Raw genomic sequence first — 16,814 nt, forward strand, 5'->3', positions numbered from 1 at the left:
TCCAAGTTAGAATTTAGTCAGCAAAAGATATTAAAAAATAAATTTAGGTCTAATTATTTTTATAAAACTAAAGTTAAAAATTATATTCATTTATATTTTATAACTTATGTAATATATTAAAGTGTACCAAATTTTAGTTGACAAAAATACCTTCATATATTATAGATTTTATGTTTTAGAGTTAAAAGTATTTAAATAATTTCTGACTTTTATTATTATTTTATTTTAAATTAAAAATAAAAATTATTAAAATACTTCAAGTATTTCTTTATGAATAACAATTTTTTTTCCATTAAAATTTGGTAAACTTGTGTTTACAAACTCATATATATATATATATATTATAAATTTATTTTATCTTTAATTAATTATTATATCTCATTAGTATAAATTCTGAATTATATTAAAAATAAAATTTTAATTTATTCCAGAACTCATTTATAAAACAATGACTATCTCAGTTATACATCATAGATTATTTTAATTTATCTAAGATTCCTACAAAAGGCATAATATTAATGTGCACTAAGATTTTCCGACTAATTATGGCTTCCAACCAAGAATGTTTTTTATGCTGTTCAACTAGTGTGTGTGTCTATATATATATATATATATATATATATATATATATATATATATATATATATATATATATATATATATATATATATATATATATATATATATATGAATAATTAAAACATTTTTAGATGATTGAAAAGAAAGTATTCCACTAAAAATTAATATATATAATTAATTTTCCAAAAAAATCAGTAATTGGTAAAGATATTAATACTGCTTTCTAAAACAAAATGAGAATGTAAAGTTGATTTATACTAATTAATTTGTGTAAAATAAAAATTAAACATCAAAATACTAAAAAATGACAGGTAGGAGAATATAAAACTATATATTAAAAATAAAATAAACCATTACAACCTAATGAAAAGATAATTGACCCTAGTTTTGCCAAAAGGATCAGTGAACATGTACATATAAATAAGCTCTTTCGTTACATATATTCACAGGCTTAAAGCACTGTGATGTATATATATATTATAGTTGTTGGCAAAATTCTGAAGCATGCACATCTCCATCTCCACATATGGATATTGAAATCTCATTTTCCAGATGCCTGTTGCTCCACGTCTTGTGTGTCTTTTGGCATATGTTCCCTGTTCTTTCCCCACAACACGCTGTACAGTCCAAGAATCAACACCAATCCTCCAAGAACACTGATCAAACCAATCATTCCATTAATATCAAGCGTGGTTTCCGTATAAACAAAACCAACTTTCTCACCCTTTTAGATTATTCATTATATTCCACCACAAAAACAACATGGCAAAGTCTTTTCTGCATGTGCATCAAAACCTAATCTATCAATCAAACTTTTGAAAATTTTGACACTGGAAAATAACTTATACCTTCCCAAACTGATAATCTCTCCAAAGACAGTTGCAGAGGCAAAAATTGTAATGATAAGAGCCAGTGGAGTTGACATGGCTAGAAACACAGGTCCTTTTTTCTCTATGACCCATGTTTGTAAGTAATATGTCACTCCCGTCACCATAATTCCCTATCATCACAAATTCAGTGCGATCAGTCATACAATATATTTATATGTGTAGAGATAAAACTGCATTAACGAAATTAATCAGGAAGATTAAGAGACTTACACAGTATATTACTGCGAGGAGTCTGACATTCCAACCCAACTTCCATTGCTCAAAGTCTCTTTCTACTGCCAAGGCAATAACCAAAGACTGAATTGAGCTTAAGAAACACTGAATAGTTGTGAAGAGTAGCTTTGAAGGGTACCCTTTTATAATAAAAGCCTGCATATATGAGTAAGATGTATATTAAGTGATTAAGAATCACGAAATTGAAGAGTAATGTATAAAACTATTAAGATTACCTGCAGTACAAGCCATAGCCCGAAGAAAGTGTTGGAGAGGAGCATGATGAAACAACCCTTTATCCATGCACCCGATTGAGCATGACCTTGATGTTGTAGGCCTTTGTGATAATCCAACAGGTGAAAATGACTTAAGAATCTTAAAGAAGGACCTTTATAAAAGGCAAGGATTGCTGCACCACCCAAACATGCCACAATGCCTATCAACTTAGCAATCCCTGAGGTGGTCTTTATTTTCAGACTCTCAATCCTGAAATGCAAAATACACTTGTTCATTAACAGCATGTTATGAGAAAGACCAAGGATTTTATTACGAGGTAGCAGTGTGTCACACACTCTGTGTGGCAGGATCTTTTGCTATTATTGCATGAAAGACTTAAATTCTGTGATCATACAAAAGAAAGCCCCACTCTCTCTAAAAACGGGATATTTTTCTCTTTCGAGGAATAGTTACTTAATCTAGAAGAAAAGGAAAAGAATAATTATCATTGAAAAAATCTGTGTAGCAGACCATGTTTTTAAAACTTTAGCCATTTAGTTCTCATTCTAACTTCTTATTTCTCTCGATTAATTAATCTAAATATGACAATGTAAATTTAGACACGGAAACCTATAATTCTAATCACTGGTGGAAACTACCAAACACACTCCAAAAGTTGAAAAAAAGAAATGGTGTTACCGAGTAAGTTCTTTGACTTTGCCACAACATCTAACAGAAAATGTCTTTTCACAAAAAAAGTATCTCAGCATAGACGAAACCAGATAGAATATAAAACTTGGAGTTGATTTAAGAAGCATACAACATTAAATTTATTTGAATGTTTATAAACTTGTGTATTTTTTTTAACTATAAAATAACATATAATAAAAATATATAATTAAATAGAAACCAAAATAAGTGTCTCTTCTTAAAACTAAAATATTCATATATATATATATATATATATATATATATATATATATATATATATATATATATATATATATATATATATATATATATAACAACTATTCATGGAAGCAATTGTTGAATTTATACTAAAAAATAGAACACATGTATATTCGAAGTGAGCAAAACTTATGAACCTCTTCTTTATACAGGATATAAAAGATGCTTTAATCCATCTTATTGGTTTGATGAAAGTTAAAATTGGAATGCCCTTTCCACCTGCACGTGTGGAATAAAAATATCTCACCAATTTCTTCCTAAAAATAGCTTCCATTAGGGATGAATCTCCAAGTCAAACTTTGCCATTGGTTAGGAGTAACCTTTGTACAGTTACTTTTAAAATTTTCAGAACAACTATTGGAATTTCCTAACCTAAGACATGTAGGGTTTAGTTTGGTTATTAGGGTCTTAGCAATTAGGTTTCTTTTAGAAGAAAGCTGATACAGAACACTATAGGCCAACTCAACCTTGTGATGTACCAACGCACAAACCATAGAAACATTATTAATACCAAAAGAAAAATCAAAAATAGCAAGTAAGGGGAATGACTCTAGAGATTTACAGGTTAAAATATAGATGGAATCTGAAATCTGATATGTCTTCTTTTTGAGTGCTTTATCTTTATATCTTTTTCTGCTTTTGACGTCAATCGTCAAGCAGGTACCTTCATGTATGTATTTAAAGTATATACTTGTCAAGTTCTCTTTGTCGTCCAAATGCTACATGTCCACTATAATCGCTCACATGATCACATGCTGTTAATTGATCGATTCACGCTTTCACCACAAAAGAGGAATATGAGTAATCAATTAAAATATTAGGTGCGCTCCGAGTGTAGTTCCATGCAGATGCAATAAAATCTTAGAAGCAGAATCTAAACCACCTTTAAAAGATCATTAGTGGTTGAACAGTAGGCATAATTTTGATTTAAGTTTTGTTTGCCAAGAGATAGCAGCAATATTTCTTTGAATTGTTCGGACTCAAAGTTAGATTTGACTTAAAAGGTGGAAATAGTTAACCATGATTGAAGAAAATGCAAAGCAATCATGGGTCCAGCATGATCTGATGTAGAACTTTACCTTAGTAGGAGTGCCAAGAAGAAGGTGATAGCTGGAAGACAGTTTGTGGTAGCAGCAGCTAAAGTTGCTGAGGTGTAAATAAGCCCGATACCATATACGTCCAAGCTTAAAGTGATCCTGAAATTTAGGATCACCACACAACTTTAGTGAAGGGGAAAAGGAAAGGGAGAATTTGTGTACTTGTATGTATAGTTTGAATCATAAACATATAATTAAGATCATGTGAACTTGTAAAGTACAAGCTTCAAATTTGAAATCCATGTTCCAGCAATATTCTTCAACTTTAATGTATTATGCCAATTGAATATTTTGACATACCCAAAGAAAGAAAGGAAGAAAATCTTGCAGAAGGTCCAAAAGGGCATAGGAGGTGCCGTTTTCCTACAGCCAAAATGGGTTGAGTTAGAATCTGGGATTAATGTGAAAGAAGTTGAGTTCATGAAAGAGATGATAAGTGACATTTCTACATACCATTCGAAGAGGAAAGTGAAAGGGGTCAAAAAGATGGTTGCTATTGCCTGTCTATAGAAGACGAAGATGAAATTGTTCATGCCATGATCGAATGCTGCTTTTGAGAGAAGAAACATGGCAGCATATATGGCTTGTATGAGAATCACAACCAAATAGGGATTGTTTCCTTTCATTTTGTTTTTCTTCTTTTTGTGTATGGCTTTGAGTGTGAGAGTGTGAAGTATAATGGAGTGGTTGTGAGTGTTTCAAACCAACACAAACGTGTATATATATATACATACACACACAGTATCAAAGCTTTGCCTTTTAAGCACAAATAATGAAAGACATTGCTTGAACGAATGAAAAGGATGTTACCTCTTCTACGCGGACGTGTGTATATGCTGCTTTACCCTTGGGACCACCTTTTTCTTTATAAGTATTATACTAGAAGATTGCACAACACTTATTTGTTGCAATCAAAAGAAGAAACTAGTCAAATAAGATTTATATTTATATTTTTTAGTGAAAAATATATGATTAAAAAGAAGATTCTGTTTAAAATAGTTAATTAGTTCTTTGGCAAAGATTACTTCTCCTCACATTTAATATATATTTTGGTGGTATATTAGAACATGATTATAATAAAATAAAACTAATTTTCGGTATAATTTCCTTGCATTATTCATCGGAACCTTCATGCTTGTTGCCTTTAGCTAATTGCTCGAATATGTTATTGAGGGACATTCTTCATTTTCATCACGTGCCTTTTTAAATTCTTTAATTAAGAAAACCTGCTTTTTGTGCTTGTGTTAGGGTTAAGGAAAGGAAAAGGATGAAAGTAACAAAGTTATATTTCATACTTTTTTGCACCACAGAAATTTATATCCTTATCTCTTCACAAAAAGGGGGCTGGTGGGGGAACTTACATTTGAAGATTTGTTCGATTAAATACAAAACCACTCTTTGGAAGAGTAACAAGAAATCGAACACTCTCTCAATATGTATCGTATAAAGTTCTTTTAAAATAATATTAAGTACTCTGTGAATCTTACAAAAGTTAAATTGTCATCTTTTATTTGATTTTCATTTCCAGATGATATATTAAACAATGATTTTCTGAGAATCACAAAAGTTTTTAGCAGTTTAATCAGAATATATCCTAACAAAGATTTTGTAATCTTAATTTTCATTCATAGATGGACATATATACAATTTTAAAACTAGTGAGTTTTATAAATCTTCTTTATTTTTTTATACGTTAAAATTAGTAATCTAAATATAATTCCATTCTGGCAACAATTATGGAAACCATAATTTTATAGACAACTCAAATATTTATGGTAAAACGGTCCTTTCACTAGTAAAAAATAGGCTTTTAAACTCGCCTAATAGGCTTCGGTTAAAGGAAAACCGAAGCATATACATAAGCGGTGGCAAACTTGTAATTTAGACGAACTTATATACTCCGGTTCTGAAAAAACTGGTGTTGAAATAAGTTTATGCCTCGGTTAAAATAGGATCGAGGCCTAATACTATGTGTTTTGGCCTGATACGCTTCGGTTCTAAAAAGAAGTGGTGTTGAAATAGGTTTATGCTTCGGTTAAAATAGGACCGAGGCCTAAAATTTCACGACTTTTTTACCTGAACTACACTGCTGCTCTCAAAACCTACCTTTCTCTCAAACTCTACCTTTCTCTCAAACCCTACCTTTCTCTCAAACCCTGCTCACTTCTTCGCCACCTACCTTTCCCACAACTAAACCACACCACTGCCAACCCCAAATCTGGTGGCGGAACTTGGAGAGGCAGACCCTGCAGTCGGCGGTGGCAGAGGAAGAGCGGCGCATGACGAACAGGGGGGGATGACGCGACAGAGGACGAGGAGAAACGGCGGAGGAAGCGTCGATTGAGGTGGCTGGGGAGGAAGCGAACGGCGCGGGGACGAACGACGCGACAGAGGACGAGGAGAAACGGCGGAGGAAGCGTCGATTGAGGTGGCGGGGGAGGAAGCGAACGGCGCGGGGACGAACGACGCGACAGAGGAGGAGAAGAAACGGCGGAGGAAGCATCGATTGAGGTGGCGGGGAAGGAAGCGAATGACGGGGACGAACGGCGCGACAGAGGAGGAGGAGAAACGATGGAGGCAGCGTCATTGAGGGCCGGAGGAGGTAGCGAGAACGCGACGAGGCCGCAGCGAGACCGTAGTGAGGTCGCGGTGAGGTCGCGGTGAGGTGGTGGCGAGTAGCGGCAAGGGCGTCCTGCAGCGGTGGCAGCGGTGGCATTGGCGAGGCACGAAGAGGTGGCGGCGAGGTGGTGGCGAAGTCGCGGTCCTACAGCAGTGGCATCTCTGCATTGCAGCGGTGGCGTTTCTGCAGCGTTGGCGAAGTCACGAAGAGGGGAGGCATCAACCTTCATCTTTTCTTTTCTCTGTTCTGGTTTGGGCTTGCAGGAGCATCCGTTCTTCCCCCAAATCGTTCTCAGAGTTGGTGATGACAACCTCCGCCAACTAAACCCAAATCGTTCTCATTGCTTCAAAACCCAAATCGTTCTCAATTGATTCTTACAAGTGTTATTTTTTTTCTTTGTTATTTTGGGAGTGATTTTGTTAAGGCTGGACTGGGAAAGTGATTGAATCACGTTGGACCAAAATAATTGCTTCTTGTTGAACCACGACTGGGAAAGTAATTGCTTCTTGTTGATATTCGCGATTTGGTTTTGTGAATCTGCGATTTGGTTTTGTGAAAGGAAAGGAAAAAATAACCCTTTTGCTTCTGTGCAACCAAAATAATCCAAATGCATACAAAAAACCAAAATAATCCTGCATACAAAAAAACACGCAATTGCCTCGGTTATCAAGAACCGAGGCATAATCCTCTCTCGTATTACCCCGGTTCAGAACCAAGGTATAAACCTGCTTCTTTTTACCTCGTCCGTATATACTTTAGTTGTAGAACCGATGCATAAAAGCAAATTTAACCGATGCCATTTCTCCTTTTTGTACTAGTGTTTACAGTTTACATCTTATTTAAGTTTTAAAAATATCTGACATGTTAAACTAAATTTGTCACAAGAAAATGGTACGTTAATATTCTACAGATTTGTTTGCATTCTCATCCATTAGCAAATAATCTTATTTTATGAAAAATTTGGTAATAGTTAATATCTACAAATAGTTTTGAAATTCTTAAAAAAATTGTACTTTCTATATTTAATAAAAATAGAATTAATTGATTAGATTGTTAAAATTTAATACCACTATATCCCCATGCATTTTATTTCCTCATCCACATGCATTTTATTTCCTCAACTAGACCATTTTACTCTAAATGCAGTTTAATTATTATTTTTTGTTTTAAAAATATAAATTTCCATTTGGAAAAAATAAAAACACAATATTAAAATTAAAGAAATAAAAAAATTTAGTTTAGAAAACAGTTTTATTTAGAAAAAAATATAAAAATAAAAATTAAAAATATATTTTTAAATGTTTTTTGTTCTTGAAATTATTTAAAAAAGGAAAAAAAATTATAATACTCAAAATTCTTAAAATTAAAAAACAAAATTCACAGAAAAGCTCTAACTTCTATTTTTACATTTTTTTTTCTAAAAACTTTTTTTTAATAAATTTTAATACTTTTTCTATTTTATAAATTTCAATTAAAAAATTTGATAATTTTTTATATTTTTAAATTTCTATTTTAATTTTTTTTTCTAATTAATGAAGTTACATGAAATACTATACTAGAAAGGGAGATTGAATAGTGTTTTGAAATTTTTTTTCAAAACATAGCGTCCGATAAATAAATGTGAATGAGTAGTTAAAGACATTGTTTAGATGTTAGATTTCATAGAAAATGTTTAGAAATATTTCACAAGAATAAATGTGACTGAGTAGTTAAAGACATTGTTTAGATGTTAGATTTCATAGAAAATGTTTAAAAATATTTCACAAGAAGCATCGTGTATAGCTTTAAATTATAGTGATAAAAGAAAGTATGAGTCTTCAAATAAATACTTTAAGTACCTCACATTTAAATAAAAGTGAACTGATACTCATGTCTTAGTCCACATTATCAGCATCTAGTGAATATAAGAAAATTGATAATTTAAGCAATTTGATCAAATACTGTCTTTTTATGATGAAAACAAAAAGACATTTAATAGAATAAAATAATAGACATAAGATTTTTATGCTAATTGATTTTAATTGAATTACGTTCAGTCTCTTTCAAGATCTCTTGAGAGATTTCATTTATTTTTTTCAAAGATTATATGTGAGTTTAACCTACTCCTAGTTATGTAAATTATTCACCTTTCCTATACTAGTAAAAAAGATGGATATTAACTCGCGTATTTGACATCGCTTTCATTGCAAACGAAACAGAAAATGGTGTAGTGACATTTTTGTAATTATCACAAACATATATGCATAAGTTTAAAAAGAGATGAAGTCTAAAGGGGTATGGCTTCGATTCTATAAACAACCGAGGTCAAATCCCTCTACAAATTTGACTTTTTAGTTGAATCATTTTTGAACTAGGTCTATGGCCTCGATTGTTTAAAAAACTGAGACCATAAAGTCCTTATACTTCGGTTATGACGCGAACCAAGACATAAAATAACTAAAAATATTTTATTTTTTATTTTTAGGAGGCTTTAGGCAATGATTCTTATTATAATCGAGGTCATAGACCTCTTATTACTTCGGTTAATAAAATAACTAAGGTAATAACATGTGTTTCTAGAGTTAAATTTTTCGAAGTAGGAGAGCCTCTTGCACATTTCTTTTTCGTTTTTCTTCGTTTTCTCTATGTTGACACCGCTTTGCTCTATTCGTTCTCCAGTTTTTTGACCATCAACCTCAACATTTCTTCCATTTTTCTTTAATTTTACGTTGATTAAGTACTTTAGGTGTGATTTTCTTTCAATTTGACCAATTGGTTTTGTCCACAGGCACTCTTTTGTGATGTTCGTTTCGTTTTTACCGATTGATTTTCAGCATCACAGCCATCTTCAAGGTTATTTTCGTTTAATTTTAGCTTTTTCTTGAATTGTTGTTTCGTTTGATTGTTTGTTCTTTATACATCATATACATCAAAACATAGACATAAGTAAACATAAGAGTATGGTAAAACGAACTCGAAATGTCCTGAAAATTTGTTGAAAGGACTAAAAAATAATAAAAATCCCTCACAAAAAAATTCAGCTCAAAATCCAAAGTCTAACTATTTTAAATATTTTTGCAAAGTTAAAAAAAAAACAAAATAAATTTAGGAAAAATAGAAAACAACATTTTCTAGAAAATTTAGAAGGATTATTTTGTGATTATTAGAAAAATTATATAAAATATTTTAAAAATATTTAGGATTTTAAGAGTGAAAGTGAAACTTATAAATATACATAAATGAGTTAAAGTTACGTTTGTGAAAAGAATATGAGTAGATTTGAAATAAAAGTAAGAATAAGATTAGAACATAGTGAGAAACTTTGATATTTTACAAATTTAATGCACTTAGACAACGAAGCTTAGTGAGGACCGGGAGGGACCTTGACACCCCTAATTCTTTTATATATATATATATATATATATATATATATATATATATATATATATATATATATATATATATATATATATATATATAAATTAATAAATATATTTTTAAAAATTAAATATATTTTACATATTTTTCACGTTAAATTTTATTTATACAATACAAAATTTGTTACCTCCTGAAGATTTTATACTAAGGTTAAGGAAGTTAAAATTTCTTGTGAATGTAGGAGGAATATCGATATGCATTACCATGTTTTTTGTTGATGAATTGATGTCTGTTATGAGCATGTTTCCATGAATGACGAGTGAGAGTATGTCTCCATGAGTGCTCTTAAGTGTCTGAGTATGATGAGACGAGTGTGAGCATGTTTCCATGAGATTTCCTAGGCATATAATCCTGTCCCCTTAAATGTTCCTAATGTATGAGCATGTCTAGATGAATATCTTGATACGAGTGTAAATATATTCCCATGAGTGCACCTAAAGAAGATAATGTTTTGAGATAAGTAGAGTTTATAATATATTAAATGATGTATTGTGATATAGAATTCTTTGGTTTCAATCTTTTATATTAACTTATCTTTTTGTTTGTAATTCTAATTTTTATTAACGATGATTCTATATGTTGCACAAGAACATATGATGAAACAATTTTAAATGTATAATAAACATACACAACTAGAAAATGAGATAACTTTAAACTAATAATTTACAATTTATAATTTTCTTTGTGTTCATTTTACTTAAAGAAATTATGCAAAGACAATTAATTGTCTTTTGACTTTTAATAAATATCTTAAGTTTATTCATTCAAATAATTTTTTTAATAAGCTTTTGGGTTATTGTATACTTATCACTTGTATTTGATTTGGTTAGTTATTAAAATGATTCAAATTTCAAAGAAAAAGTTTATTATAACATTATTTTTTCAAAAGACCTGATTAAGGTTTTTTTTTCATATATTTTTTTCTTTAAAATGGAGAGAAAATAAAATAAAATAAATAAAATTAAGTTAAAGTTGTGAAAGGATAATTTAAAAAATTAATTAAAAATACTAAATATAAATCTTAATTACTTTAAGAGAAGGAAACAAATAAAAAATAATTTATTCCAAAATTAATATTAAAAAAAATATTTCAATATTAATATTACAAAAACTAAAATTTGTTCATCCTTAACTTATTTTTTGCGTCATAATGAAAATTTCCAACCTTAATGTCTTTTTGGAAGACTTACAAGTTTTCTAAAAGAATGGTAAGATTTCAGAAAATCTAGACTTTGGAAATAAAATTACATGTTATTAGTAATCAATTACTTTTGTACGGTTTAAAAATTTGAATTTTAACTGTTAGAAATTTCTTGTAATCAATTACATGTGTTAATCGATTACAACTTTGACTATAATAGATTATTAATTCAAAATTTCAAAGATATTTTTTTACATAGAGTAATCGATTATAAGTTCAAAAATTTTAATATTTTTAATCTTATTACTTTTAGAAAAATATTCTCATGTAATTACAATTTTTTATTTTATTCCTTTTATTAAAGTAATTAAAATTTAAACTCAATATTTTTAATTAGTTATTTTAAGTTATTTTCTCATAATTTTTATTTTGTTTATTATTCCTACCCATTTTAGAAAAATAAGAAAAAAAAGGAATTATAAAATTATAAATAAATCCATTTAGAGAAATAATGTTTCAATAAATCTATTTAAGATTTTTTCCCCCTCAAAAAAGTACTATTTTTGAAAAACAAAACAATGTGAGTTCTACGGGTTTAATAAACTTATATGACTACAAGAAAATAATTAAATAATAACTAAATTTAAAGATAAAACATAATTAGTTATTATATTAAGTAAGTTAGAAAAATTTTATAAATTAAAAATTATTAGTATCTAAAATAATTTTTATGATTAATAAAAAATTATAATTGATTTTTGTGATTTAGAATCTAAATTCGTCTTTAATATTAGCTACTAAGGTTTATTTATTATTATTGATTCTAAATTAGTAATTAATGTTAAACCCAAGTTACATTCTAATCCACAAATCAATTATACTATTTTATTAATGATAAAGACTATTTTAGATACTAATATATTTTAGTATATAAAATTGTATATAATTTAGTAAATATAAGGACTATATTTTTTTCTCCAAATTTGATTGTCATTTTCTTGTAGTATATATATATATATATATATATATATATCACAGTATTTAAGAAGTATTCACTCAACTCATACTCTCAATACGCGTTATCACTATAACATATATTTGCTCTCTTAGTGAATTAAGAATTAGATCATTTTTTGTAGGTTAATCTTTCTTTTAAATGAACTTAGAACTTGAATAAAAACCTTATATTCAAGAATAACAACTTCACCTCAAAAGCTTTTAGACAAATTTGATAAAAACAATTAGGAATAATAAAATTTTAGAACTTTACAACTCAAGAAATATTTGGAGAGTACAATTAAACTTACTTTATTTTAAATTTTAATTGGATATGTGTGTTTTTAACTTGTTATTATGTATAATAAAGTGTAATATCATGGTAAAGAAAATAAGAAATAAAATCATATTTGGACCGAGAAAAAAGAAGAAGAATACATACACTTTGTTAATACTTATATACTCTAAACCATTGATATGATAATAATTGAAGGCTAGCAACACACTTGATTTTTGTTTTGAAGAAAAAACATGAAAATTCTTTAAAAGAGATAGGTATGTATCAAGCTTCACAATCATGTTTTGCTAATATATTTTGGACAAAATTAGAAATAAATTATTTTATAATTTAATATTCTTTGATTATATAAATTACAAGTTTTATTCACTTATAAAAGAACACGTACGTATTAACCTTTACCAATATTTCACCAAATTAACTAGGCTAACAAGTTTGAGAATATCTTTATCTAAATCTACTCACTTCCCTTTTATCTCCACCACATATTTCAACCTTCCTTTATCATTTGTTGCAAGCTTTCTCGATGGTGTGATATTAGAGTTTGTTCAGCATAAAGAAAAAACAATTTGAAAGTTCAATGGATTTCCTCGAACTTCCACAACCGACCATTAAACCTTTTTATTGAAATATTTAATATAATTAAATATATTCAAGGTAAACTATAACATGTTAATAAAATTAAAACAACTTCATTATTCACATATTGATGATAATATCAATCAATTTTTTATGATCATTTCATTAATATAAATATTTTATTAATCTTGGATTAATCTCTATAGATTTCGGAAACAATAGTTAGTTATTTAAAAAAAAAAAAAGAGAGGATAATTTATAAATACCACTCTAGATGAAGACGCAGCCTTTTTTACACACCACATGCGACTGCCAAGACAAGTTTAAAATATGTTTCCAACTTGCCATCAGAGACGGCTTCTTCTTTTCCTTTGTTTAGTATACATTAAATGCTTTTCTCTTTTTCATTGATTACGATTTATGACATATCTTTCCGACCAAAAGTAAAGCAAACATAATGAATAATTATTAAAAAAAAAGGCTAATAGATGCTGATACGTCAAGAAGAGCTATATCTTTGAATTCAAGCATTACCATTTATTACATCTTCCCTTAACAAAAACAATACTAGATAGTTGTACAAAATCCATTGTAACTTAGAAACCCTGTCATTTTGCATCTTTAATTTTTGTATAAATGCTACTCTGTTGGTTTCCTTAACTTAATTAGTTATATATATAATTTAAAAAACTAAGAATTATATATATTTTCAACATTATATTTCGATGATTAGATAAAAATGAGATCATTTTAGTTTTGGTTATGACACGAAGCATAAACTTCAATATTAAACTTTGATTCCTTTTAAGAACAATAAAAAATTATATAAAAAATAAATATAAGAACAATAAAAAATTATATAAAAAATAAATAAAAGAATATGTTTCAGTGTGAACAAAACTTAAACTTACTTGATTATATGCTTTGATTCCTGAAGTAATCGAAGCTTATTGTGATATTTAAAAAAAATTAGTAACTCTCACACAATATTAAACAATCTGAAAAATTAAGTCAAAATTTAGTACTATTAGATGAAAAAAACACAATATAGATAAACATTGAAAACTATATTGAAATATAGGTTTTCATGCTTTTACGATATATATATATATATATATATATATATATATATATATATATATAATGAACATATACAAATGATGAACAAACAAAAAATGACAATAAATTTGAACAACGGATATCAAAGACTTATGTAAACACAGTGGCGAAAACTTGCAAATGAGAAAAACAAACGAGAGAGAAAGCAAAAAGATTAAATAAGAAGATAAATGAGAGAAAAGAATAAACCTAAAAACAAAGGGTTCACAATAGCGACACAATGTTGTGGTAGGAAAGTAACTATTCTAAAAGTTTAATCCTAGACAAAGAAATAGTCTTCAATTCTTTATAAAATGAAAACATATAGTTATGGAAATATTTTTAAAAATTTCACCTATGACATTTTTTAAATTATTTACAAAACTATAGGTTTCGGTTCTTACTAGTATAAACTTCGGTTAATTTAGAAATGAAGTCTATAATTTTGTAAATAATTTAAAAAATTTCACCATATTTTGAAAGATTTTATTTTCTTGAATCGAGATCTATTAGGCAATTTCAAATATATTTTTTTACTGGTGATATGTTCTAAGTTTTGATAACTTTCGGTGAATACTCGTGAATACCGAAAAACAGAAAAAATCTACATATCAAGAAACCAATATTCTAAATCTCATGTAAAACAAACTTACATGTAATTAATATATAAAGTATTTTATAAATGATATGTCTCTTACAAGATCTACTTGGTAAACTGTTTCGGTAGGAATTTGTAGGACCGAGAAACATACCTTTCCTGACGTGACTTTTTTGCTTTTCAATGTCTGAATCGTCTGCTTCACTCGGTTGTCACTTGCTCCGCTCGGTTATTTGCTGCTCCGGTCGGTTGTACTCTTGACCGAGGAGGAGGGGGGGGGGGGGGGGGGGGGGGGGGGGGGGGGGGGGGGGGGGGGGGGTGCGGAGGGAGGGAGGTACCTACAAAAGGCGCTCCAACGCTTAAGTTAGGAGCGATTTAATGAACTTTTTATCATAGTCGAGTATTTGAGTTCTGATTGAACGTAAGTAGAATGTACCTGGATTTTGGCCTTGACCTTATATTTATAAGTGTCTCATGGATCCTAAACTAGCACATATCCAATAAAATAAATACAGACTTACCTTTAGATTCGGTTAGTTACTGATAAACAGCTCACCAATATCTCTAATCTTTGATTACTTTATCGTCTGTTGTACTATTGGCCCAATAATAACGTAAACGTTGGCCCAATTATGGCCCAACATTTATTGTAGTGGATGGACCGAACGACCCTGAGTGAATGAACCGAGCGGCCTTGATTGGATGGACCGAACGACCCATATTGTATATCATACATATGCCCCCCAAGTCCGAGTTAATCGTTCGGCTTTAGCCAAGGTTAAGTATAGGACTTATATGCGCTTGGGAGAGGTTTTTCCCGTTGTATTGGGGAGGTTGTTTTGATTGTACATTAAGTCGTTTCGTTTTAGAACTTTTTCTTGTGAGGCGGAATAGTCGGATACTTTCGAGGCCGAGTGGTCGAATACCTGTGAGGGCGGATGGCCGAATGCCTGATCACTTGAGGCCAAGGAAGGCCGAGCAGTATAGGCCGAATGGTAGAATACTGCTCGGTCTTTGACTTAGGAGTTCCTGGAGAACTTCCCAATGAGAGGGCTTTATCTCTCAGCTTTGAACTAGGAGCTCCTGAAGAACTTCCTAGTGAGAGGGCTTAACCTCTTGGCTTTGACCTAGGAGTTCCTGGAGAACTTCTTAGTGAGAGGGCTTTATCTCTCAGCTTTGACCTAGGAATTCAATGAAAAGGATCTTTAGGTTTCTTGGACGAGAATGAGAGTTCACTCAGAACGTTCCTCACCACTCGGTTTAGGACCAGGAGTTTGTCGGACAACATTTCCTGGGTTTTGATGAGACTTTGTCGGTCGAATTAGGACGAGAGTGAGAGTTCACGGAGAGCGTTCCTCATCGCTCGGTTTAGAACAAGAGTGAAAGTTCACGGAGAACGTTCCTCACCGCCTGGTTTAGGACCAGGGGTTCTCGGAGAGCGTTCCTTGGGTTTTGTGGAAGAGAGTGAGAGTTCAAGGAGAGCGTTCCTCACCGCTCGGTTTAGGACGAGAGTGAGAGTTCACGGAGAATGTTACTCACCGCTCGGTTTAGGACCAGGGGTTCTCAGAGAGCGTTCCCTGGGTTTTGTGGACGAGAGTGAGAGTTCACGAAGAACGTTTCTCACCGCTCGGTTTAGGACCAGGGGTTCTCAGAGAACGTTCCCTGGGTTTTGTTTGTACTGTCATGCAACCTGTGATTGAATGGAAATTTTCTGGCTTTATTCATACCAAAAGTGTAAGCACGTAAGTCTTGTCAAAAGAATTTATTTGAAACAAAAAAATTCAACTACAGTAAACGTGAGATGAGTCGCATTCCAAGTGTTAGGAAGGACTTTTTATTATATTTTCTAGTTGATATGTCCCCTAACCGAGCGGTCAAGGCTGCGATTGCGGCTGCGGCTTCGCCTATGTCTCTATTCTTTTTTTCTATACTATCGTTCGGTACTTCTCCGTGGAGATCTTCTTCTTGATGGGCTTCTTATCTGCGGTTGTTCTTCCTTCACGTACCTACAAAGATGTCCCGCACGAATAAGTGCTTCGATCTTATCTTTGAGTGTTACAAACTCTTCGGTAGTATTGGCAGTGCTTTCCTCCATCAGCATTT

At 30.7% G+C, this 16,814-nt stretch overlaps 1 protein-coding gene across 1 annotated transcript; it reads right to left on the bottom strand.

The window, feature by feature from the left end:
- Positions 1-891: 891 nt before the first annotated feature.
- LOC108331105 (WAT1-related protein At5g64700) lies at positions 892-4,667 on the bottom strand. The gene is made up of 7 exons (XM_017565731.2): positions 4,418-4,667; positions 4,265-4,327; positions 3,947-4,063; positions 1,919-2,168; positions 1,680-1,838; positions 1,428-1,579; positions 892-1,235 (listed from the first exon to the last, which is right to left on the bottom strand). Exons 1-7 carry the CDS (start codon positions 4,588-4,590, stop codon positions 1,121-1,123), a joined length of 1,029 nt encoding a protein of 342 aa, XP_017421220.1. The 5' UTR covers positions 4,591-4,667; the 3' UTR covers positions 892-1,120.
- Between the last annotated feature and the right edge of the window lie 12,147 nt (positions 4,668-16,814).

Source organism: Vigna angularis, chromosome 4 (genome assembly GCF_016808095.1).
Source record: "Vigna angularis cultivar LongXiaoDou No.4 chromosome 4, ASM1680809v1, whole genome shotgun sequence".
NCBI lineage: Eukaryota > Viridiplantae > Streptophyta > Magnoliopsida > Fabales > Fabaceae > Vigna > Vigna angularis.

Coding starts and splice junctions, on each gene's coding strand:
- LOC108331105 (XM_017565731.2), bottom strand. CDS start 4,590: ATGAAAGGAAACAATCCCTATTTGGTTGTGATTCTCATACAAGCCATA. Junction 2,169..3,946: donor TTCTTGGCACTCCTACTAAG/GTAAAGTTCTAC, acceptor TTTGCATTTCAG/GATTGAGAGTCTGAAAATAA. Junction 1,580..1,679: donor TCCTCGCAGTAATATACTGT/GTAAGTCTCTTA, acceptor TTGTGATGATAG/GGAATTATGGTGACGGGAGT.